Raw genomic sequence first — 24364 nt, forward strand, 5'->3', positions numbered from 1 at the left:
CTGCAAGGCATGATACCACTAAGCTATCTCACCAGCCCTGACCATATTTTAAAGGCATGATTTAAATATCTTAAATGGGCTGGGGGTACACAGAGCACTTGCCTTTTATGTGTGAGGCTCTGGGCTTGGTACCCAGTTGCACATTAAAACAGAAAAACAAAGACCCCAAAGACCCTAAAATATTTTTCTCCTTCACTTGCATTTCCCCACCAGAAACACGGAGTGCAACAGAGGCTTGGTCTGCACTTCATCAGGGGAACAACAGCATGGGTACTAGCGGGCCTCAGCCTGGTAATCTGCACCTATGAGGAGGTGTGATGTGACAGGCATTTGTCCTATAATGTTTAAAGATCTTTGCCTAGTGGGCTGGGGATATAGCTCAGTTGGTAGCGTGCTTGCCTTGTAACCACAAGGCCCTGGGTTCAATTCCCAGCACCACAAAAAAAAAAAAAAAAAAAAAAAAAAAAGGATCTTTGCCTAGTCAAAAGAAAAAGAAAAAAAAAAAAAGTCAGTCATGCTCTTTCGAGAACGCTTAGAAAATAAAGAGAAGTTTGGAAAGGAAAACAAAAACAGCTGTCATCTTACAGTACTGACAATATTCTGGTGTGTTTACTTCCTGTTTTTTTCCTAAGCATACAAAAATATAAACACATACATATTAAAAAAAGTAGTTAAACTGCTTATGGAATTTGATACCCTGCTTTTATCACTGAATAAAATGATCTTGAATTATCTTCCATCCCTTTATATAATTTAATTGCTGAAACCATCTTTTATTGAATGACTGTACCATGTTATTTAATTTTATGACTTTTAAAGTTTTATCTTGTATATTTAGAAGTATGTATGTATGTGTTTTTTTATTGTTATTTTTGCAGTTCTGGGTTAACCCAGGCCTTGTACTTACTAGGCAGGTGCACTACCACTGAGCTGCTGTCTGTAGCCCAAGGTAGACTTACTTTGTGTTATTTTGCAAAAAGCTACAAAATTTAAAATATGAATCACATTTTTGACAACTGAAGCCTCAGCATGGATCCAACTGGAAGGAATCAGCTCTCATCACCCCTCAGGGACTGGGAGGGGCCAGCCTCAGACACAGCACAAGGGTGCTGTGCCCTGGCACTGCAGTCACGTTCCCAGGACCACTGGCAAGTCACACATGGATAACTGAAGGTCTGCTTGTGAAGTTCACCTGCGGAACTCCTACAAGCTGTAAGACAGAGTTTATGGGTTTGTGATCCAACCTATTCCTATCACGGTGCATAAAATGGATGTTGTTACCTAGAAGAGAATAAGAACAAAAGGCTGAGGTTTGCAGGTTAAGTATTGTTCACTTGATTTATTTCTTATTAGAATCAAGAAAGCTCTTCGACTTTTAATTAGGCCAAAGGGAAAAATTAATTACCTGGAGTACATTATATTCTCCATACAATGTCATAATAATTTTTAATTATGGCAATAAAGCAGGACAAGAATTATGGTTAAATAAAAGTGGTTTATGAGATCGAAGGAGAAAGATTTTTAAATTATAACCTGTTAGGTTTTATTGAATATAATTAAATAAAATGTCCTGTCAGACACGCAGAATACTGAACTAACATAGATATCAAGCTGGAAAATCACATCTGTTTCTTAAATATATGCCATAATGGAACAAGACACTCACTTCTAAAAATTCATACCCAAATACTGATTTAACAGGTGATGTTTTATAAACATAGCCCGAAAGGCATTCAAAAATAAGCCTTTAAGACCATTCATTGTAAGATGGGTATGGTGGTGCATGCCTGTAATCCCAGCAGCTCAGGAGACTGAGGCAGGAGGATCACAAGTTGAAAGCCAGCCTTAGCGATTTAGGGAGGCCATAAGTAACTTAGCGAGACCCTGTTTCAAAATGAAAAATAAGAGGCAGTGGTTGTAGCTCTCAATGGTAGAGCGCTTGCCTAGCATGTGTGAGGCACTGGCTTCAATCTTCAGCACCACATAAAAACAAAATAAAGGTATTGTGTTCATCTGCAACTAAAATAAATTAAAAATAAATAAGTTTAAAAAAAAGGGCTGGGGATGTGGTTCAGTGGTAAAGTGTTCCTGTGTTCAATCCCCAGTTAAAAAAAAAAATAAGACCTTCCACTGCAATACACTTACATCCACAATCTATCTGCTCAAATAAGTCGTGAGCTATAGTCTAGGTTATGTTCACTTTGATTCTTGGACTCAAAACTGAAATTTTAACTTAAAACATCAGATTAAATGGCAAGTTTTCTGTAGCACACTCATCTATAGTTCTTAGGTTTAATCTCACAAATTGGTTCATTATCAAACAAGGCAAAATGAAGAACCAGATCATCCATGACATCAATGTGTGCACGTAATACATCTAGCTCTTCTACTTACAAGAGCTTTATTTTTTTTCCAGTGGGCAATATAATGTTCTCCTTGTTAAGTATGTCCTGATCTTGGCACACAAATGACAAACTCCATGGGTTCTTCATTCTTACACTACTGAGGGTGGATCCAATCGATTCAGAGACATGGACTTGAGGAACTCAAAATATAACCCCTTCTAGGTCGGCAGATGGAACCCAGTCATTCAAAAATACAGCTCTGGGCTGGGGATACTCAGTGGTAGAGGGCTTGCCTCGCATGTGGGAGGCCCTGGGTTCCACCTCTGCACTGACAAAACATCAAACAAAACCAACAACAACAAAACAGCTTCATGGCATTCTGGGCAAATTTACAGAACTCACATGCATGAAACAGGGCTTATCTGTTTATATTTTGGTGTTAGGGACTAAACCCAGGAAGCATACCCTCCATCACTGAGCTACAACCCCGAACCCCAAGGGTTTCTTTATAAAATAATCTAAGTGGAATGGGAAGATGGCAGTCAGTGTTCCAGCTGCAAAAGCCAGAGAGTAATATGCAGTCAAAATCTCCTTCTAACGTTTTCCTGTTAAAAATCTTGAATTTATAAAGTAAAAGTTGATTTTCTAACTCCCTGAAGCTACAGTCACTAACACAAACAGTTTTAAAGAGGAAGAAGAACCCAGAGCAACAGGTTTTCGACATAATGATTGAGGTACTAGGGATTGAACCCAGGGGTGCTTAACCACTGAGCCACATCCCCAGCCCTTTTTATGTTTTATCTTGAGACAGGGCCTTGCTATGCTGCTTAGGGCCTCCTTGAATTGCTGGGACTACAGGAGTGCACCACCACTCCCAGCCCAGACTGAACTTCTTGACACTGCCATGTATGTGCTTGTCCCTCACTGCAGTGACTGAACACCAGAGAGATCTGACTATCAACACTGAGCACAGTGGAGCCAAAGAAATCTCAGATGGCCCTACCGAGGGGCCATAGAGTCATTAAAAGCATGTGGATTCTGATAATTTGTTCATTTATTTGTAAATGATACCAGGGATTGAACCCAGAGGTGCTAAACCACTGAGCCACATCCCCAGCCCTATTTATTTTGAGACAGGGTCTCACTACGTTACTTAGGGCCTTCCTAAGTTGCTGAGGCTGGTTTTGAACTCTTGAACCTCCTGCTTCAGCCTTCAAAGCTCCTGGGGTTACAGGCGTGCACCACCACAACTGGCTTGTGGTAGTTCTTAGTGCATGAGCTGCCCTGGCACAGACTTGCTTTGGACACTGCACAAGTCCTGCAGTTTTGTTAGCTATACGTTACTAGACAGTATTTCACTGACAGAAAGTGTGAAGGGCTTCCTCCTACTCTGAAACGTTCACCTCCACTGAGCTATTTCTTTCTTTTGTGGTGGGTACTGAACCCAGAGCCTCCTGCATGCTAATCATGTGCTCTCTCACAGTTACACCCCTGGTTTCCACTGAGCTTGTTAAAGCATGTAACTGCCAGGAACAATCGACATCTCACAGCTGACGTCCCTGTCCCAAGTCCTGCAGGCCCTGGGGCAATCCCTGGGAATGATGGGCGTGCTCATCAAACACTCAGACATCAAAGACACAGAAACCTCTGCAAACCAAAGATGCCCCATGAGAGTACAGCATCCTGGCTATGAGGTCAAGGTGCCTGCTTTTATATGCTCTCTGTTTTACAGAGAAAACAGGTGGCCTTGGGAAGTACATGGCTGGACCTGGGCTTTCATGCTTACCTGGACCTACGATGAGGGTTCCACCTTGCTGGGCCGGGTCTCCTTGGAAGTCAAAAAGAGGACCAGTCACTGCCCGCCACAGGCTCCGAAGGCTTCCTGAGAGCAGATTGGACTTTATGTGGGGGCTCTGTCCTAGAATGTGAAGACTGTCTTTAGACGTGGTGATGATACACTCCGTGAAATATTAAGGAGATGACCTTGGTACTTTCACAAGACACTTGCTTCTTGTGTCACATGTCACTATATTTTTTACTTGTTATTTTTCCTTTTCTTCAAAGAACGGTTTCAGTATTGACATTCTGACCCAGAGGTCCTTTGTCCTGTGCGCTGTCAGGTGCTCAGCAGCATCCTGCCTTTCTATACTCAGCACACACGACTAGCACTGTTTGCCAAGCTGAACAACCAGCAGTGCCTCTGGAAAATGCCAAATGCCCCCTTGGCAGCCGGGTAATGTCCTAAGTGAGAACTGCTCTAAAAGAAGAAGTGATGATAGACCCCGATCATTTTCTGCCATAGAAAAATGTCAGCTGCAGGGGTGGAACACAGCTCAGTGGTGGAGCAATAGACTAGTGGTCTGATCCCCAGCATGGCGAAAAAAGAAAGAAAAAGTCAGCCACAGAGCTCTCGAGCTGGTAGTGCATCCACCTCAACTCCCATTCAGACTGTGCAGGCTCTTACTTGCTAAGGGCAGCCTCGTCCTGTTCTGGCCACACTGTGGCATAGACGGCTAACTGTCTGTCAAAGTCCGTTTCCTCTTCCTGGGCCCTAGATAACCTACCTTTTCCAGTCTTCCTTGCAGCAGGGTGTGTATGGTGTGTGACTCTGCTCTAACCAGTGAGTGCAAAGCTTGCTTCCAGCAGAGCTCCTGAGAAGCCCGTGAGCGGCTTCCACGTTCAGTCTGTACTGGTGCCAGGCTTGGGTGGAATCAAGAGAGCAGAAGCCTGGGAGAAAGGAGGACTAGGAAGGGCTGGCCCCAGGAGCTGCTCGGAGGAAGGGCCTGGAACTGGAATGCCCTTCTTCAAATTTCAAACAAGGACACCCTCTGCTATGTCCCCACCAGAGCCGGTTCTGCTCTAGTGGCAGCTGCCCCCCACTTTTCCTTGCCTGTCGGGCATCTACTGTTCCCACGTGGACTGATGTCCATGTCCACTCTGAGCAGAGACTGAGTCTCTTACGACTCCTATCACTGACTTTTCTGGTAACTCCTTTATGTCTTGTCTTTAGCTTTTTACTTTGATGACTGAGTAGAAAAAACAAACTCAGACTTGAACTCGGCTTCTCTCTGCTTTCACAACACAGCTCACTGTAACAGCAACTGGTGGGAGCTCCTCCCCACACCAGGGAAGCCATCCTGCAGCAACACCGGCGGGAGTCAGCAGCAGGTCCCACGGGCTGAAGGTGCAGTTCCCAAGTCGGGCCCAGACCATTTGCTCTGAGCTTGTGACTGCCTGGCTACAAACCAAGGTTCCTTTGGGCCCTGCTCAGGTTCCATCAGTGAACTTATGTGGCTCACAAGACTCCAGGACGCTTCCTTATGCTTACCAGTTTGTCATACAGGATGTTACAGAGGACACAGGTGAAAAGATACTCAGGACAGGTAGTGGGGAGAGGGCACAGGGCCTCCTTGATCTCTCTGGGCACCCTACCTTCTAGTAACCTGCATGTGTGTGGCTATCTGAAGCTCTCCTGAGCCTGTCATTGGAGTTTTTATGGGGACTTTACTGTACAGACATGCCTGAAGCATGGACAACCCTGTAGAAATGTGACTAGGATCCCGTGCTGACAGGTGAGTGGGAAAGCCCAGCACAGTCTGTCCAGATTCTTCCTGACCTCTGTGCAGGTACCCCTTCCTACGGGTACCAGGCAGGACCCCTTCCGAAATGGGGCTTCATGATCTTCTATCAGGTCAGGTAGAAAAGAGAACTTCTTTATGGCCAGCTCCAAGACAGCAGGGCTGGAAAGATCAGGGTAAATTTTTGGTTCCTATGACCTGCCTTGAGGCAGCTATGAGCCAGGAACTGTGGATGAAAACTAAAATATACATAGAGCAACATCATGCTGATTATGAGCTCTTGACCCACCTGGCTTCCTACTCTTTCAGATATTTACCATTTCCCCTCTTCTCCCAGCTCTTTTCTTTCTTTCATGTTTACACTATGGTTGTGACATTCATCTTACCAGGAAACTAAGCACAGGGCCACTGACTCAGAGACATGAGTAAAACATTACATTTGCTTTATGGATTCTACATCTAAAATAAGTGTTCAGAAATCCAGATGATCTCCTGTCTACAGAAGGGATCAATTAATATTTCAGAAATTTCAGAAAGACAATTAAGGGAGATACCAAAGCCTAGAACCGAACCACCTTTGCCATCAAGCACAACTTATTTTTGCTAGTTGGAATTTAGTTCTTATGTGTAAAACTCTTTTTTCAGACTTGTACAAAACAATTACTCCCTTGCATTTAATGGCCTTATTTTCTTATCTTTGTCTTTATATAATGGGTACTGTTAATTTTAAGTCATAATTGTATGATACATATTAAGTGTCTTAATTTTCAAATAAGACTATTCTAATAACAATTCTGATATTTATGCCTTATACTTTATATAAGGATGAATTTTTTAAAAAGTATTTTATGAAAATCTAATATTTTCTGTTTGGCTAGACAGAACTCTAACACTATAGAGCAAAACATATTCCAGGAACAGCGGTGCATGCCTGTAATCCCAGCAACTCTGGAGGCTAAGGCAGAATTGCCAAGTTCAAGACCATAACTGAGGAAGACCCTGTCTCAAAAAAAAAAATAAAATAAAATAAAATAAATAAAAGCTGGGATGTAGATCAGTGGTAGGGCATCCCTAGATTTGATCCCCAGCACCCCCAAAATGCATATTATATAATTTCATATAACCTATATATAATGGTTTATATATTTATATATATGTATAAACATCATACATTATTATATAATGTGTATTTAAGTTAAAGCAAATTAAAACATTTGAATATACCCTCTTATAATTAGAAGAATATATCTGGTTTAGAATTCACCTGTTTTCTTTGCAATTCCATACCTTTATTGTGGCAATGAATGAGGTGTTACTAAAGTGAAACTCACAGTTTATATCTAAAGTGCTAAATAATAACAGACCTTACACATGCTGAGACTCTGTTATAGCACACGAAAATAGTGTGCCAGAAAGAAAGGTTCACAATCTCTGCTGCTGCAATTTTCTACACTGCTTGGGGAAGGGGTGGGTAAGGATAGAGGGAGGGAGACAAAGGCAGAGGGAGGAAGATCAATCAAGCATTCAAGTTTATGTTAATTCATTATCAGTTTTAACAAAGGTTATGTTTCTTCCTTACTTATTTCTGTCCTCTTCCTCTCTCTCTCTCTCTCTTTTTTTTTTTTTTTTGCAGTACTGAGGATTGATCCTAGGAATTCTCTACCACTGAGTTAGCTACATACCCAGCCCTTTATAATTTTTTATTTTGAGACAGGATCTCCCTAAGTTGCTGAGACTGGCCAGCAGTTGGGATTACAGGTGTGTGCCTAGCTTAGGCTGCTTTCTTTAAACTCACCAGTTAGCTCACAAGTTGGTGGTGCAAACATGTAATTCCAGCTTTGGCGGGGGTTGAGGCAGAAGGATCAAAAATTCAAGGCCAACCTGGGCATTTAAGGAGACCCTGTCTCAGAATAAAATACAAAAAAGGGCTAGGGATGTAGTTCAGTGGTAGTGTGCCCCTTGGGCTCAATCCCCAGTACCACGAACAGAAATAAAAATAAAAAACGATGGCCTGGGAGGCTGAGGCAGGAGGCTTGCAAGTTCAAAGCCAGCCTCAGCAATTTAGTGAGTCCTAAGTAACTCAGTGAGACCTTGTCTCTAATAAAATACAAAAAAGGGCTGGGGATGTGGCTCAGTGGTTAAGAGCCCCTGGGTTCAATCTCTAGTATCAAAAAATAAATAAATAAAATTAAAAAGTAAAAAAATAAAATTAAAACACCACAAAGGAATCAGGGCACTTCGACCTCATAAATGGCTCCCAGGTCCATCACTCCTCTCCACCTCCTCTCGAGGCCTCCCATTTCCTCCTAGTTGATGACTAGACCCTTGTCACTGACATCACTGGCTCTGGTTTGGCTGGTTCCATTTCCTCCTCCACATTGTGACTGTCTCACTTTGCTGTTTCAAACCCTTGCACGACTCCCCCAGTGCTTTCAGAATAGATCCACAATCCTTGGAATGTCACTCCACACTCAACATGAATCAGCCTGACCCACCTCTTGGCTCACGCCAATTTCCCAACTGGAGGCAGGGACCTGCACTCTTCCAGATGAGTCATGCCTCTGTGGGTCTGCACATGCTTCATGTGCACAGCGCTATCCCCCGCCCTCACTCCACCAGCCAGCTCCTTCAGAAGCCGCGAAGACTTCCCTCCTGGGAGAAGCTATCCAGACCCTGTCCCCTCGAGATCCCACGCAGGCCCCTAGAGCACTTTCCTCCACCAGGAGCCCAGATGCTGTCCTGCAATCTCTGCAAGGCAGTCCCCGGCTGTCACCACTGTTCCCCAGGGAGCATCAGCACAGCGGGTGTCAGAGAAAAGAGCTCAAAATAGTATTTGTTGAGAACGAACAGCCTGAGCGCCTGCCTTTCACCTACCCATAACCCAGTGCCCCAGGTTCACCTGCTGATCCTCTGCCAGCAGCCAGCAGACCACCAGTGGATTGTCAGCTGCTTGCTGTTGCCTGGAAGTTTACTGTCACAGTACCTGCAGGTTTGGTTACACATGGTTGTCACCATTTTGAGAAAACAGCCAGGACCTGTAGGACCCCTACCTGGACTGATAGAGCCCCATCTCCAGAAGCCCTCAGCCTGACTGACCACTCCCCGCCTCCAGGATCCCTCAACCAGGCTAACCCCACCGGCCTCCAGGACCTCCAGCTGACCACACCCCCCCAGCTGCAGCTCCCCATTTGCCAACACATTTGGAAACCAGAACAGCCATCTTGGATCATCCTGGAAGCAGTAGCACCCATCTTCAGGTGGGGCAGATCTCATCCTGAGACACCTGCAGGAGACTGGAAGCTCATTGTCAGGTACCTCTCATACAGCAGGCTACTGAAAACTGGGAGGTTTGAATACTATATGACTGTTATAGTGGAGATTTTTTTTTTCTTTTTTTCTTTTATTTATTTTTTCTCCTTTTTGAAAATTTTTTTAAATTATTTTCCTTGCTCTATTTTCCTTTTGTTTACCTGTTTCCTCAGAGTCTCTTTCTCCCTTTTCTCATACTAACAACCAGCCTCTTTTGATTACACTTCCCCTCTTTCTACGATCTAGAACTTCTACATACTCTTTTCTTATCCCATTATCAGCTACATCCTACGCCCCTCTCCATTCTCTTTGTCCTCCATTAGAAACTGCAGACCCTTATTGCAAATCTATTTGTTATACTGTACGTAATAATTGAACTCATTCTGTTTATTATAATATTGTTAACGTCTTCATAGGGGCTATTTGGCTTAGGGATGCATATTGTCTGTACTGGGCACTGCTAATATTGATCTCCCCCTTAAAGAAAAGATTTTGAAAATCTATAGGGTCACTATAAGCCTACGGAGGAAACTGCAATACTCCAGATCTGCACTGCTCATGAGAACGAACAACCTGAGCTGAGAACCAACAACCTGAGCTCGAGTTCCCTTATTCTGCATTTCAGAAACCAAGTTCTTCCTACCCCAAACACACACACTCAGCTTGACTGAAGTTACTAGGCTCCATTAGTCACAAGAAATTGTGGTCACAGTGGGAACGTGGAACCATGACCACGAAGACCCGTCACTCTTCAACCAGCTATCCAGTGCCCCCTGGCCACATTTGGTGCAGAAAGAGCACACCATGGAGTCACCGTGGAGTACAGGGGCTGTCGCAGCCCAAGGAGGAAGCAGTTCCTCCACCTGGAGAGCTATAACCCTCTCTGTGATGAGTTTCAAAGGATAAGCAGATTCTCTTCACTTAAAGGACACGGAGTGTCCCAAGCATGGTGCGCAGATATGAAAATATGTGTACTTCATACTATTTTTCTTTTCATTTCAAAAGTAAAATATGCTTGCAAAAATTACAAAAGTCAATTTTCTCACTTCCATTCTTGGGGCAAAAAAGGTGTAATCTCTCTTAAAACCTTTTTCCTCCCACACACATACACACGCACACTTTCATACTACAGATCTTTGTGAAAATTTTTGTTTCCACAAAAATCCAATCATATTGAAAATACTGTTCTGCAACTTCCTTTTTCTTTCAAAAGTACTTTGCCGACAGCCTTCCATGTCATTTGCTAGAGTCTGTAAGTGCCCCCCAAAGGTCCACGTGCTGAAGGCTTGAGAGCCAGCCTGCAGTGTTGGGAGGTGGCGGAAAGTAGGAGTGGGTCCTCATGCAAGGAAGTTAGATCGTTGGGGGGGGTGCCCTTGAAAGGAATATCGGGAACCTGGCCACTTCCTCTCTTTTTGCATCCTGGCTGCATGAGAGGAAGAGGTTTCCTCCACTACATGCTCCCCGCCATGATGCACTATGTTACCACAGGCTCAAAAGCAAGGAAGCCAACCAACCATGGACTAAAACCTCTGAAACCATGGGCCAACATAGACCTTTCCTCCTGATAAGCTGAGTAGCTCAGGAATTTTGTCACAGCAACAGAAAGCTAACATATCATTACATTCAGAAACCAAGTCTTTCAGAGTGTGGTATATATGAACCACTTACCAGAATCATACAAAGCAGCCTGGAACCTACCACTTGCTTCCCTATGCATACATACACAATCGTAAAAATACGCTACTGCCTTATTACTTGAGACTCACTGTCTTACCTGAGGAGGCAATTTCTTCACCTCTTTTCATTCCCAGTCTTTTATAAATTTCTCTCTCAGGATCAACATAGATTTCATGGGAATACCCAGTCAGTTTACAGAAAGGCTGAAGAGAGAATAGTTGGAATTTTTATAAGAACAAATGAGAAAAAAATAACGATAATCTAACTTCAGTCAATTCAGCCTACACTCACTGGTTCGAAGAATTTTTACAACTTATTTTTTTGGTACTGGGGATTGAACCAGGGGTACTTAAACACTGAGTCATATCCCCAATCCATTTTTTTCTAATTATACACATTTATTTATTTTTAATTTTTTTTAGTTGTCAATGGACTCTTCTTCCTTCCTTTCCTTTCCTTCCTTCCTTCCTTCGTGGTGCTGAGGATCGAACCTAGGGCCTCACACATGCCAGCCAAATGCTCTATCACTAAGCCACAACCCCAGCCCCCCAATCCATTTTAATATTTTATTTAGCGACAGGGTTTTGCTGAGTTGCTCCAGACCTCACTAAATTGCTGAGGATTTGAATTTGTGATCCTCCTGCCTCAATCTCCCAAGCTGCTGAGATTATAGGTGTGTGCCACCAGGCCAAGCTTTTTAAATTTTAATTTGGTATGTTGCCCAGACTAACCTCAAACTCACCATCCTCCTGCATCAGCATCCTGAATAGCTAGGATTACAGATGTAATCCTAGGTCCAGATGCATAGCACTTACATCTAAAATAGATTTACCTCTGAGTTCCCCAATTTGGTAGATATTTACCTCAATATGATGGTAGGATGACTGTCCAATCACTATAAGGGTAACATTCGCTTCCTTTAGGAGAAAAAAAAATGTGCATATTAACAGAAATTATGTTTCATATATCTTCCCCTAATCGAACTCTTTTGTTTCATTCTAATGCCACCTATAGGTTTCTAGAAGAATGGAACAGCAAGACTGTATGCAAAGTAAAGAAATTTATTCTAAAATATCTGATTAACTCAGATTATTCTTTTGCTAAGTAAAAATTCCAAGACTTAAATGGAAGAATAAAATTATAAAACTACTAGAAGAAAACACAGGGAAAGCTCATGACATTGGCTTGGGCAATGATTTCTTGGATATGACCCTAAAACACAAGCAACAAAAGCAAACACATATAAGGTTATATCATAAAAGCTTCTGCACAGCAAAGGAAATAATTAAGAGTGAAGAGAAAGCCTGCATCTTGGGAGAAATGATAAACTTTGCATCTGATAGGGGACTAAAATCCAAAAAATATAAGGAGCTCAAACAACTAAACAGCAAGAAAACAAATTATCCCATTAAAAAATGGACAAAGGTTGGGCTGGGGTTGTGGCTCAGTGGCTGAATGCTTGCCTAGTATGTGTGAGGCCCTGGGTTCAATCCTCAGCACCACATATAAATAAATTAAAAATAAAGGTCCATTGACAACTAAAAAAATATTTTTTAAAAAAATGGACAAAGATGGATTGGGAACGTGCTCAGTGGGAGAGTACTCACCTAGCATGGGTTTGATGCCCAGCACTTGGGGGAAAAAAACCACACACACAGGAGACTAAAAGGGCAGGCAGAGGAACTATGGAAAAACTTGTCAGGGCTGGGGTTGTGGCTCAGCAGTTGAACGCCTAGGATGTGTGAGGCACTGGGTTTGATCCTCAGCACCACATAAAAATAAATAAAATAAAGGTATCGTGTCTATCTACAACTAAAAAATAAATATATTTTTTTTTTGTCTTTTTTTTTTTTTTTTGAACTGAGGGTTGAACCCAGTGCTTTGCAAATGCAAGGCAGACGCTTTATCACTGAGTTACATCCCAGCCCTAAAAAAATATTTTAAAAACATTTTTCAAAATGACCTACTCCTCAGGCATGGTGACACATGCCTATAATCCCAGCTACTTAGGTGGCTGAAGCAGGAGGGCTGCAATTTTGAAGACAGCCTGGAAACTTGAGGAGACTCCTCTCAAAATTTAAAAGGCAGGGATTCGGGGAAAGGCAGATTAATCCCTAGCACTGCAAAAACAAAACAAAAATAAATAAAACCCATGACATACCCCCACACACCCCCAACACACACAGTAGTCTTATTTAATGAGTCAATTTTATTTTTTCTCATCCCAGTGGATAATGTCTACTAAAACAGACATTAGTTTTACAAAGCCTATCCAATACCTTCACTTAAAAATCTTACCTAGGGCCACACCTATGCATACCTCAAGAAAAAGTGGTGAAACTTCAGTCTAGTAACAAATACGAATTGACACCTTTAAGATCTATCAGAATTTTCCTACAATGAACAACTATTTGGAAGGTAACACAAAATAAAGGAACAAAAATATCAATTTCCAGCACTTGTTTTTGAGCATTATCACCCAACATTTAAGAACAGGTACATCACTAGGTAACATGAAAATTATTAGCACGGTTTACAAGGGGGTGGCAACAAACGAATTAGGACAAAACATCTCCGACTCCTTTGCTCCCTCGAAAAAAATGCCAATTTGGCTTTGGGGGTGCCCGCACTGCGGGCCCTGCGCTCTGCACGCCGCATCCCACAGCAATCGTGAGCGACAGGCGCCACTCAAAAGCCGTCGGAAGCAGGGCACTGCCACCCGCTCTCGGAAAACTTACTTGTAAGAAACTCCTGGGGATCTTGGCCAGATCTTCTACGTATTCTTTGCAGATGTAACACAGGAAATGCTGAAACCAACACGGCAACGGTGCAAGTTAGCGAGGCGAGCTCCTCGGGGCCGGAGGGGACTCGGCCCGCGGTACCGTGGCCGTGTCCACGCCCACGCCCACCGAGGCGCGCGGGAGGTCCAGCTGGTCAGGCTCCCGCCCCGTGAGGAAAGCCAGCGGCGCGGCCCCCGCGCCCGAGGCTGCCGCGGAGGGCACGGGAAGGCCAGGCCCGGACGCCCTCTCAGGCCCCGACCCCCGGGGCCCGCCTGCCCGGGCGGCCGCGAAGCCCCCCTCCCGGCCGGCCGACGTTCCTCCTCGGGTCGCCCGGCCGCCCGCGCTCACCCGCACGAAGACCACTACGGCGCGGCGCTCCCGGAACAGCGCGCCGAAGGGCAGCCTCCGCCCCGAGGCGTCCAGCACCGGCAACTCGGCCACAGAGGGCGCCAGGGGCTGCCCGCTCTCAGGGCCGGTCAGCGCCGGGCTCAGGGACCGGGCGCCGCCGCCGCTGACCTGCTGCGTAACCGGCGCGGCCATCACGACCAGCGTCCGAGGGCCAGGGGTCGGCTCCAGCCGGTGTAGGCAAGCGGCCCAGGCTGCGGGCCCAGAGCGCACCCGGCGGGGCGGGGCGGGCGGAGCGCCGCGCTCCCGGCTGAAGCCGCGTAGGGAGGACGCACGGGGCGGGGCAGGGTCCGAGGGGGGCGTGCGAGGAGGGGCAGCGACGAGCCGGAGGAGGCACGCGGGGCGGGGCGACATATGGGGCGGAGCCTGACCGGGGCAGAACGACCGGGACGGAGCGAGTCGCCGGACAGTGCCTAAGAGGGGCGAGGCAGTGTCTAAGTAGGACGAGACACGCGGGGCGGGACCGTGACCCAGAGGGGCGGGGGTCGATGTGGGGCGGAGCGAGGCGCGGGACAGGGTCCGAGAGGGGCGGGGCAGTGTCTAAGTAGGACGAGACACGCGAGGCGGGACAGCGTTCGAGAGGGGCGGGACGCGACATGGGGCGGAGCCTCTCCTGGGCGGAGGGAGGCGCAAGACAGTGCCTGAGGGGGGCGGGGCAGTATCTGAGCGGGATAAGGCACGCGGGGCGGGGCAATGTCGAGAGGGGCGGGCCGAGACGCGGGGCGGAAGCTGACTGGGGCGGAGCGAGGTGCCGGACCGTGCCTGAGGGGGGCGGGGCAGTGTCTGAGTAGGATGTGACTCGCGGGGCGGGGCAGGAACCGAGAGGGGCGGGGCGCGACACAGGGCGGAGCGAGGCGCCAGACACAGGCCGAGCGCAGCGGGCGGCGCGGGAACCCTGCAGGGCCGTGCCTGGCGGCAGGGAGCGGCGGGCCAGGGAGCTGGTCTGGTTGGCACGCCGCCAGCGGCGCGTTTCAAACTCAGCTGCTCCTAGTAGGAAGCTTGCGGTCCGAGTGCATAGCTGTGTGGATCCGCGTTAGTTTTATTCAAGAAAACCAGTTGCCGAGCGAGCGGAAGGGGCTTTCCCTGCAGGACATTCGTGCTTGTTACCAAGTACAGTGCCCTGCTCCGTTTTGACCCACCCCGCCTAAGTGAGGGGCTCTTGGGGGGCGGACGCCGTCAACATGCAGTGTGACGCAGCAGGACGGCTCTTCGCGGGCGGTGAGATGAAGAACTTCAGTTTTAGGATGAAGTTGACCGTGAACCCTCGCACCCGCTCCTGGGTCAGGCCGTCACGTTACTTCACCTGTCACTGCCAGGGGAGCTCTGACTCAGTCACTGTCAGCCACATCTCGTGAAATAGGAAACACTCTTGTCACTTTAGACCATTCCCTTCTGCTTTCAAACAGTAGGCATAATATATCTAGTCTTGTACCTCAGGAGTCCACGTGTTATACTCAAAAGGTTTCTAGCTAAGACTGCAGACCCTTCAGGTGAGATCATCCACCCAGGCCAAGGGTGGCCATGGCGAGGGAGTTCCATGACTTAGCATGGGGCTTTTGTTTTCTGTGGTACTGGGATGGAAACCAGGCCTCCTGCATACCAGCAAGAGCCCTACCACTGAGCTGCATGCTCACCCTTAGCCTCTGTTTTGTATTAATCCCTGTGAGAAACTCTCCTGTCCAAACCCAAAGAATGGACTAAGAGACCCAAGGCATAGCAAAAAGCATTTCCTAACAATCTTGCAAGATCAGGTGCCTGGTAGCCTGGGACACTGGGTACAACCAGCATTTTTATCCTCCAGAGCACAAGGGTTGTCTCCTGCTTGTAACAGTGGTCCACTTCACCTTTTGAATATAGCTCTGAGGCTTATTTTTAAAAGGGACAGGGTTTCTTTTCTCTCCCTCTCCCCCTCCCTAACTTAGGGGCTGGGTGCAAGATTATCCAGAGCTATTTGTGCTTCGCAGGAAGGAGCTAACTGCCAGAGGATCTAGGAAGTGAATATCTCCCAAATTAACAAGTGAATCCTAACACACCATCAGGGTGCCCTGGGACCTGGTTAAGGCACACCTGGAATGTAGCCTTGGAAGAGCTCCTTTAAAACTCCCCTGTTCCTCCTGATGGGCAGAATCACAGCCTCAGGGACAGGAGTCCCCTGTGTTTCTCCTTTGCTAGCAAATCAATAAAACCTCTTTTTTCCTTTTTCTCAAAACCATGTCCTTATTGAAGTGGCATGGGGACAAGGACCTTTTACACCCTCTCCCCTGTTCCTCATTGATTGCTATGGGTGTACAGTCTTCCCAAAGGTCGCTTACTGTCTCTTACTTGAAGAAATATACTTTTAGTTGTCCCCAGCTCCCTTTGTTCTATTGTGGTGGGTTGAGTGCCTTTTGGCACACACAGTTTCTCTCTGTTGGTCAGGTTGGTACCCTTCCTTCTCACCTCCCGTTTGTCAAGGGGCTGTGACTTTCTACACTCCAGGGTTACCTGCTTGTAAATTTTGATTCTGCACTCCTCTCCAGCAGCCTTTTTTAAACCCCAAATCGTTTTACATTTAAAGCTAAATACCGTATTCTGATCAAACTTTGTTTCTTACAATCCCACACTTCCTGTGTCAGGCTGGTAGCCAGGGATTCTGCAGCCTATATGAAACCCAACTGGCCCTGGACAAGGAAGTTGATTTATCACTGGGGTTTCTCATTGTTGAACGCTTTGTCCAAGATTTCTAGGGCTGTGAAGCCAGAATTAAGGACAGGTAGTTAGTGTAGAAATAGGGGATCAGGTCAAATCGAGGAAATGAAGCCATGAAGCCATCTGCCTCTGGAAGCTGGAGACTGCCCCTGGAAGAATGGAATGTCAAGGATCTCTGGAGTCCATTGATTATCAAATTTACCTGCCTTTATCAAGGACTGCAAGCATGGAGCTGCTAATTAATGCCCCCTGGGCCCTTACCTGCCTGAATCACCTTGGCCCTCCCCCTGCCCACAGCTTTTCATTTAATGCAAAACCAGGCCTAGTTGCATAAGCAGGAAGGAGAGTAGGGAGGAGAGAACTGGAGAACAAAAGAGACTTTAACCTATAAAAGATGTAGGGTGCGCTCACTTCTTGGGACTTTAGAACATCAGCCATGGCCCCCTTCTCCCTGCGGGGAGAAGTCTGTATTATTACCTTTAAATAAAACCTGCTTAATCTGCTTGCCTTGGCGTGCTTCTCTAGTGTTCAGTCTTCAACATTAGAAGGAGCAGAACTCGTCACTGGTAAACGGCGGTATCAGCTGGACCACAGAACACTTTAAATCTTTTGTATTCATAACTTCCTTAACCCTTGTTTATTTATTTTTGGTTTCTGCTGTGCTGGGGATCTAACCAAGGGCCTCACGCATGCCACTGAGCCCCAGTCCCACTCCTTCATTACTCCTTGAAACCAGATTTGAGGTTCAGAAAATATGATCCTCTATCTATAGCATTTGTCTAGTTGAAGCCCTTTAGGGTCAAGTGCTAGTCTGGTGTGACTGATGTGACTCTGCCACCAAGTACAGGAGAGGCGGATCCTGTGTCCTCTGGCTTTAAAGATTCACGTGAAGACAAATCACACGAAGATTTATGTGACTGAGCGCACGTGTCCTAGTTTGAGACTGCAGTGGGTTTAGAAATATTTAAGCACAGATCTTTTTTAAGTCAAGATACAATTTCTGATCAAGATCTCCCCTAGGTGCCCTGAGTTGCCAAGTGACCTTGCAGGGGGCCCTGGCAGGGTATTTTAAATGTGTGAGGAGAACGGGGGTCATCTATCAGAAATTTTGATTGTGAGCTGGAGATAGCACCTTTCAACATTAGACCTCTACCTTTCTCTTTCTTTCTTTTCTGTACTTGGGACTGAACCCAGGATTGCTTAACTGTAAGGCCCCCAAAAAGGAAACCCCAACTCTGTCCCATGGATCGACGGCAACCCCAATCAACCGCAGGAGGCGTCACTTGATGCAAACCGCAAGAGGTGTTTATTCCAGCGCACTGGGACCCAACTCGAGGAGTTGAGTCCCTAGCAGAAAATCTTGTAGGTTTATAAAGGCAGAAACCACACATCGGGAGGGGTCGCACATGAAAGGGGGAAAAGGGGGGAAAAAAGGAAAAATGGGGAACAAAGCTGCCGGGAAATTTCAAAGGGGGTCTGGGTTTGCTGATAACATACAACATGTTTCACAATGTTTTACAACAGGGTGTAGATTCTGGTCAATAGTTTCTGGTAATCCTACTATTTGAGCACTATCTAGCTAGCTTTAAGGGCTTTGTTCCCATTACTGGGAGGGAAACCTTAGGAAGTTGAGATAAAACAGACAGCTTAAAAAAATGTCCATTCTTTCATAACCACTGAGCCACTTCCTTAGTCCCTTTTTAAGTTTTATTTTCAGACAAGGTCTCATTAAGTCCTTATGTTACAGAGCTGGGGCCTTCCAAGAAACTGAGGCAGTGCAGAGACCTGCCCATTAAACCCTAATTCTTGCAATCAAGTCAGATTTCAGATATGTCACTCAGATTTATCAGTGTAAGGAATCCCATGAAAACCACACTGGACATGGGAAATCACATAAGGGAGTTTATTAAGCAAACAAAGTGTCTCCCTGCAGGGTAAGAGAGGAAATGGAGGAAAAGGAAGGGAACGGGAAAGGGCGCGCGCTAGAGAGAGTGGAAAAGCGAGGAGGATAGAGAAAGTGAGTAGGAGAAAGAGAAGCATGAGAAAAGATGGCGGGGTAGCTAGCGTGAAGCAGTTGAATTCTGCCGGGTTAACAGGGGACCAATAATGGAGAGGGATACTTGCAAGCTGACTGATGAACCAATAGCTAGCTAGGATGTTCACAGACTGACAGTAGTTGGGAGGCGGGGAAATGGCTGCAATAGAAGGGGGGGCAGCTTTGTACATTACAATCAGTATGAGTTTATTAAAGAGACAGGAAAAGGAAAAGGGGACACTCTTAAGGGAGAGCGTGGATCCTCTCAGGAGAGGGAGAATGTGCCTCTCCTGTACTCCAGTTTTATTGGGGATCCCAGAGAAGTTTCCAGAGAGTCCCACATAATTTTTGTCTGACAGCAAGATGACATCAGACATTCAAAACCCCTCTGTCATGCCAATTCTAGATTACCTTGGCCCATGCTGTTTTTCTGTTTTGGGGGGTCTTTTGGTACCAGGGATTGAACTCAGGGGCACTCGGCCACTGAGCTACATCCACAGCCCTATTTTATATTTTATTTTAGAGACAGGGTCTCTAAATAAAATAGTTGTGCTATTGTTATGTCTAAGAACTTTCACCCAGCCTTAGGTCTCAAATCTTTTTTCCTGTCTTTCCTCTTGTATGTCTTATAGTTTTATGTTTTATATTTAAATCTGTGATACACTTTGCATTAATATTTGCACATGATGTAAGGTTAGGATGACATTCATTTTTTTGTTAATGGGTGTCCAATTGTTCAGCACCAAAGAGTCCTTTGATTGAATTACTTTGTGCCTTTGCAAAAACTCACTGGGTGTCTTGTGTTGGTCAATTGTGTGTGTGTGTGTGTGTGTGTGTGTGTGTCCCATCCATTTCTGTTCCTCTGTCAATACGGCAGTCTTGATTACTGCAGCTACCTAAATATTAATATCCAGTAGGGTGATTATTCCCACTTTATTCTTTATCAAAACTGTTTTAGGTATTGTGATTTCTTTGCCTTTTTATATAAAGTTTAGAATATACTTGGCTGTATATACAAACAGTCTTTCTGACATTTTGAATGGGACTTGCATTTGGTCTGCAGAACAATTTGGGGAAACTTGAAAGAGCTGTCATCTTTACGATGACTGCGTCTTCCATCCATGCCATGGCAAGTCTGTGCGTTTAGATCTTTGATTTCTCTCATCAGGGTTTTGTGGTTTTCAGCATACAGATCTATTTCTAGGTCTTTTTAAATTATTTTATTTGAGTGATTATAAGTTGTTTTGAATTCAAGTATATCTTTTTTTTTTTTGGTGGTGCTAGGGATTGAACCCAGGGCCTATGTGTGTGCAAGGCAAGCACTCTACCAACTGAGCTATATCCCCAGCCCTGAATTCAAGGATATCTCAATCCTGAACAGTCTTGAAGTTGAAATGCAGGGTAAACTAGAAAATAATGTGAGTACAAGATTGTTTTTTGAAATAAGCCAGTTACGGGGAAAATAATTAGATTAAAGCATTGAAGAAAATACTGTGGCCTTGTAAACTGGAATAACAGCTTGAACACCTAGTATATACAGTTAGTGTAAGTAAAACTTGGTTTCCCAATGAGCAGTCTCTTCTTTTGTCTGTTGCTTTCTGGGGCAATGGTGTTAGGATCATCTTAGGTTTTCAGAAAAAGTCTAACATTATTATTTTTTAAAGTTTCTTTTGTCAGTTGTCAATGGACCTTTATTTAATTAATGTATTTATATGCAGTGCTGAGGATTGAACCCAGGGCCTCACACATGCCAGGCAAGCGCTCTACCACTGAGCCACAGCCCCAACCCCAAGGCCCAACAGTGTTGCATGAAGCACAAGTAGCAGCAGGGTGACAGTCAAATACACACAAGAATTTTTTTGGGGGGGATGTAGGATTGAACTCGGGTGCACTTGACCATTGAGCCACATCTCCAGCCCTATTTTTGTATTTTATTTAGAGACAGGGTCTCACTGAGTTGAACTCGCCATCCTCCTGCCTCAGCCTCCTGAGCCGCTGGGATTACAGGCGTGCAACACGGCGCCTGGCAAGATTTTTTTTAAAAAGGTGGGTTGTGCTATGTTGCTGAGGCCAGTCTTAAACTCAAGGGCTCAGAGATCCTCCTGCCTCAGCCTCCCGAGCAGCGGGAACTATAGGTGTGCACTACCATGTCTGGTTTAACACATACATTTTTTATATGATAACTCAAAATAATGAATCTTTTTCTAAAATTTATGGGAGCAAGTTAGCCATGTGGTCCTGGGGTCATCACAATCTGTAGAAACCAGGTATCTGAAAAGGACATGGAAAGCAGTTTAACATGGGGTAGAGTTAGAACTGATTTCAGGAAGATGAGTGAGCACCTTAAAAAGCAGAAACCTGAAATGTATGGTCAGGAAACATTTATTTTTTTTTTTAATAACACTCATGTGAACCAAGGTACCAGAGCTGGAATAGACATGAATTCAATTCAGGTGGAAAGATGGACTTTCCTTTCGTTTTAGACTTTCTCTTGGGCATTTGTGTTCCTATGAATGACATTCAGGAAAATTATCACTTGGCTTTTGCACAATTTCTTTAAACATTTAAAAAAATTGTTGCCATTATAAATTTATTTTGATGTTGCTATGTACAATGAAAACAGGGAAATTCCAGGGGCTGGGGTTGCAGCTCAGTGGCAGAGCGCTTGCCTAGCACATGTGAGGCACTGGGTTCGATCCTTAGCACCACATAAAAATAAACGAAATAAAGGCATGCTGTCCATCTACAATGACAAAAAAAAATTTTTTTAAAGGGAAATTCCAGAGGGAAGCATGTAGACCGATGAGTATCTAACATTGTGATCTACACTTGGTAGTTTAAGAACTGAAGCCCCGATAAGCCCCCATCTGATGTATCCCTCAAAACCTGGCCCATTTTTTGTCACTGTTGAATTCATCCTATTCTCAGATTTTCCTCTTCCTAGGTTCCCACTCTCTTTCAACTCCTGTTCCCAGCTCATTGTTATTTTTTTTCCCTTTTATATCCACTTCTTTACCCAATTTTGAAAAATCTGTTTAAAATGCCAACTACCTATGCTATTCATTTCCACGTTCTTCTTTTTCCAACACATAGAGGTATGTGGAAAAAGTGAACAGTTAACATGTACTTGCTCTATTGTTAACTCACTGAGAAGCCAGTGTCAGATTTATATTACAATATAGTACGTAATGTATTTCATGAGGAATTTTTTAACTTTCTCATTTTTAGAAGTCTGCCAATCTGATCTCTTACGGAAGAGCCAAGAAAACCAAGATGAATTATCCGTCAAGTTTCATTCATCAACAGCAAAACGCTGACTACAAAGCATGAGAAAGTTTCAGGAAAACCAGGTAACTTAGGTACAGATGTTTTTTCTTCAAGAAACATAATGCTAAATAAAACATGGTAGGGCCTCCACACCTGGTACTCTACATGTTGACCCCACATAATTATTCAAAAAAGAGGGCTGATGAGTATAATATGTCACATTTCAATATTAGAAATGAAAGAACCAGTACTGGAGGGAAATCATATGATTCCTCTTTTCATTCTATGAAGGAACTTATTCAACATGACCACTGACTTGGGGACAGTTGTTTGAGTATAATGAAGGTGGAAATGTTTCTCATTAGAAGGCTGCCAGAGGCACGCTGAGGAGGATCAGGGAACTTCCACGCAGCAGAGAAACCTCCTCTGTGTGGGGAGACTTCACTTGAAATTCAGTGCTCACAATGTGCCAGAGCCCTCACCCAGGAGAGGCAGCTGTGAGGACAACATGGTAAGGTGGTAAGGACACCTTCAGATCTCAGCCAGCCTTCCGTGTGCAGCAGCGAGCTCACAAAAGGGCAAAAGTCTGATTGCAATTGATGTCAAAAATCCCCTTCCAGGAGGTCATCCCTCTCTGCACGTCAAAGAACTCACAGCAGTGAGGAAACCTGTGGATGTGACCAATGTGGGCGACATTCCCCCAGAAATCATCCCTCACAGGACATCCAAAAACATACATGGGAAAACTTCTGAATGCATTGATTATGGAAAATCTTATCAGAGAGATACTCACACAGGGGAGAAACCCTTTGCATGCACTGAATGTGGGAGAGGGTCACCTCCATGTCACACTCTGAGGACATCAGAGAAGTCACGCAGAAGCAAAACTGTAGGAATGTGCTGAATACGGGAAAACGTTTTTCTCGAAGTCAGTTCTGAGACGCCATCAGTGCATGCATACAGGGGAGAAGCCTATGGCCATAATGAGCCAGGAGAACATCCAGGTACAAATCACACCTTACAGTGATCAAAGACATCAACAGGTAAGAAACCTTACGAATGAGTGAATGTGGAAAAGCTGTGTCCCCCAATTTAACCCTCAAAACACCACACAATTCACAGAGGGAGTAAACCCTAGGAACTTACACGCACATACGTGTTTTTCACAGTACATCACGCAGAAAGGAGGAAAGTGAATATAACTAATGTGGAAAAGCTTTTGTCATGGTTTAACCCTCAAACCTAAACTCATGAGACAATCACTCAGGAGAGTATAATGTGTACGAAAAAACTTTCAACAGCAAGTCTGACCTGAGAAAACAGAACTCACAAAAGTGAGAAATCCTACAAATATCATGAATGTGGGAAGATGTTCAGAGGGTTTTCAGATGAGAAAGCCTTTGTATAAATCACACAAGGAAGAAACCCTACGTATGTGATGGATGAAGATTTCCACCAGAAGTCAATTAGCATCAGAAAACCCACAAGCAATTAAACATATGAATGTAATTAATACGGGAAAACTTTCAGCCAGACATCAAACCTTGTGCTCCATCAGAGAACACACATGTGTGAACAGCTCTAGAAATGTCACGGATCTAGGGATGTTTTCAGGCCAATGTCATGCCTCTGAGGACAGAGAACTCACAGGGTAGAAACCGTGAAGGTGATGGAGCGCAGGAGAACTTCCGGCCACAAGTCAATGCTAAGAAAAGACTGGAGAACCCAGCGGGGCTGAAGCCTCCTAAGCTGATAAACATGGACACTCCTCACCAACCTCAGAGGACTTACACTGGAGGGAAACCCTAGGAAAGTATTGTACGTCATGTATGGTCTTTTAGCCACTAAAGAGGATGTAGCACTTACTGGATACCATGGAATTCACCCAGGAAAGAAACATTATGAAGAAAATTTATGTGGTAAATTAGCTGTACGAATTTAACCCTTGGTAAACTTACACCACGGAGAAACCCTGAATGAAATTGGGATGGCTTTCTGTTAGACTGACTCCCACTTAACAGAGAAGTCACACAAAGAAGAGAACTAGAATGTTGTGAATATATCTTAACCTCAGTCCAAAGCCACCTTTCTCAATACAGCAGAAAATGTAAGAAGAAGGAACCCCACCCCCGGCAAACAAAACAAAACAAAACAAAATGCTTAAGGTAATGGATCTGGGAAACCTCCCTTTCATGTAAGTTAACACACAACGTGATATACCAATCCAACAATAAATGTAATTAAAAGGAGACCCCATGGCATATCTGTGCTGACCAAGAA

The 24364-nt window shown here is 44.9% G+C and overlaps 1 protein-coding gene across 1 annotated transcript; it reads right to left on the reverse strand.

Moving 5' to 3' along the window:
* Positions 1-234: 234 nt before the first annotated feature.
* Positions 235-14410, reverse strand: PRXL2C (peroxiredoxin like 2C). The gene is made up of 6 exons (XM_079108921.1): positions 14038-14410; positions 13648-13716; positions 11773-11826; positions 11007-11112; positions 4132-4263; positions 235-1281 (listed from the first exon to the last, which is right to left on the reverse strand). Exons 1-6 carry the CDS (start codon positions 14227-14229, stop codon positions 1154-1156), a joined length of 681 nt encoding a protein of 226 aa, XP_078965047.1. The 5' UTR covers positions 14230-14410; the 3' UTR covers positions 235-1153.
* Between the last annotated feature and the right edge of the window lie 9954 nt (positions 14411-24364).

Source organism: Sciurus vulgaris, assembly GCF_902686455.1.
Source record: "Sciurus vulgaris genome assembly, chromosome: 13".
Lineage (NCBI taxonomy): Eukaryota > Metazoa > Chordata > Mammalia > Rodentia > Sciuridae > Sciurus > Sciurus vulgaris.

Coding starts and splice junctions, on each gene's coding strand:
- PRXL2C (XM_079108921.1), bottom strand. CDS start 14,229: ATGGCCGCGCCGGTTACGCAGCAGGTCAGCGGCGGCGGCGCCCGGTCC. Junction 13,717..14,037: donor CCGTAGTGGTCTTCGTGCGG/GTGAGCGCGGGC, acceptor TGTTGGTTTCAG/CATTTCCTGTGTTACATCTG. Junction 11,827..13,647: donor TCCCCAGGAGTTTCTTACAA/GTAAGTTTTCCG, acceptor TTTCTCCTAAAG/GAAGCGAATGTTACCCTTAT.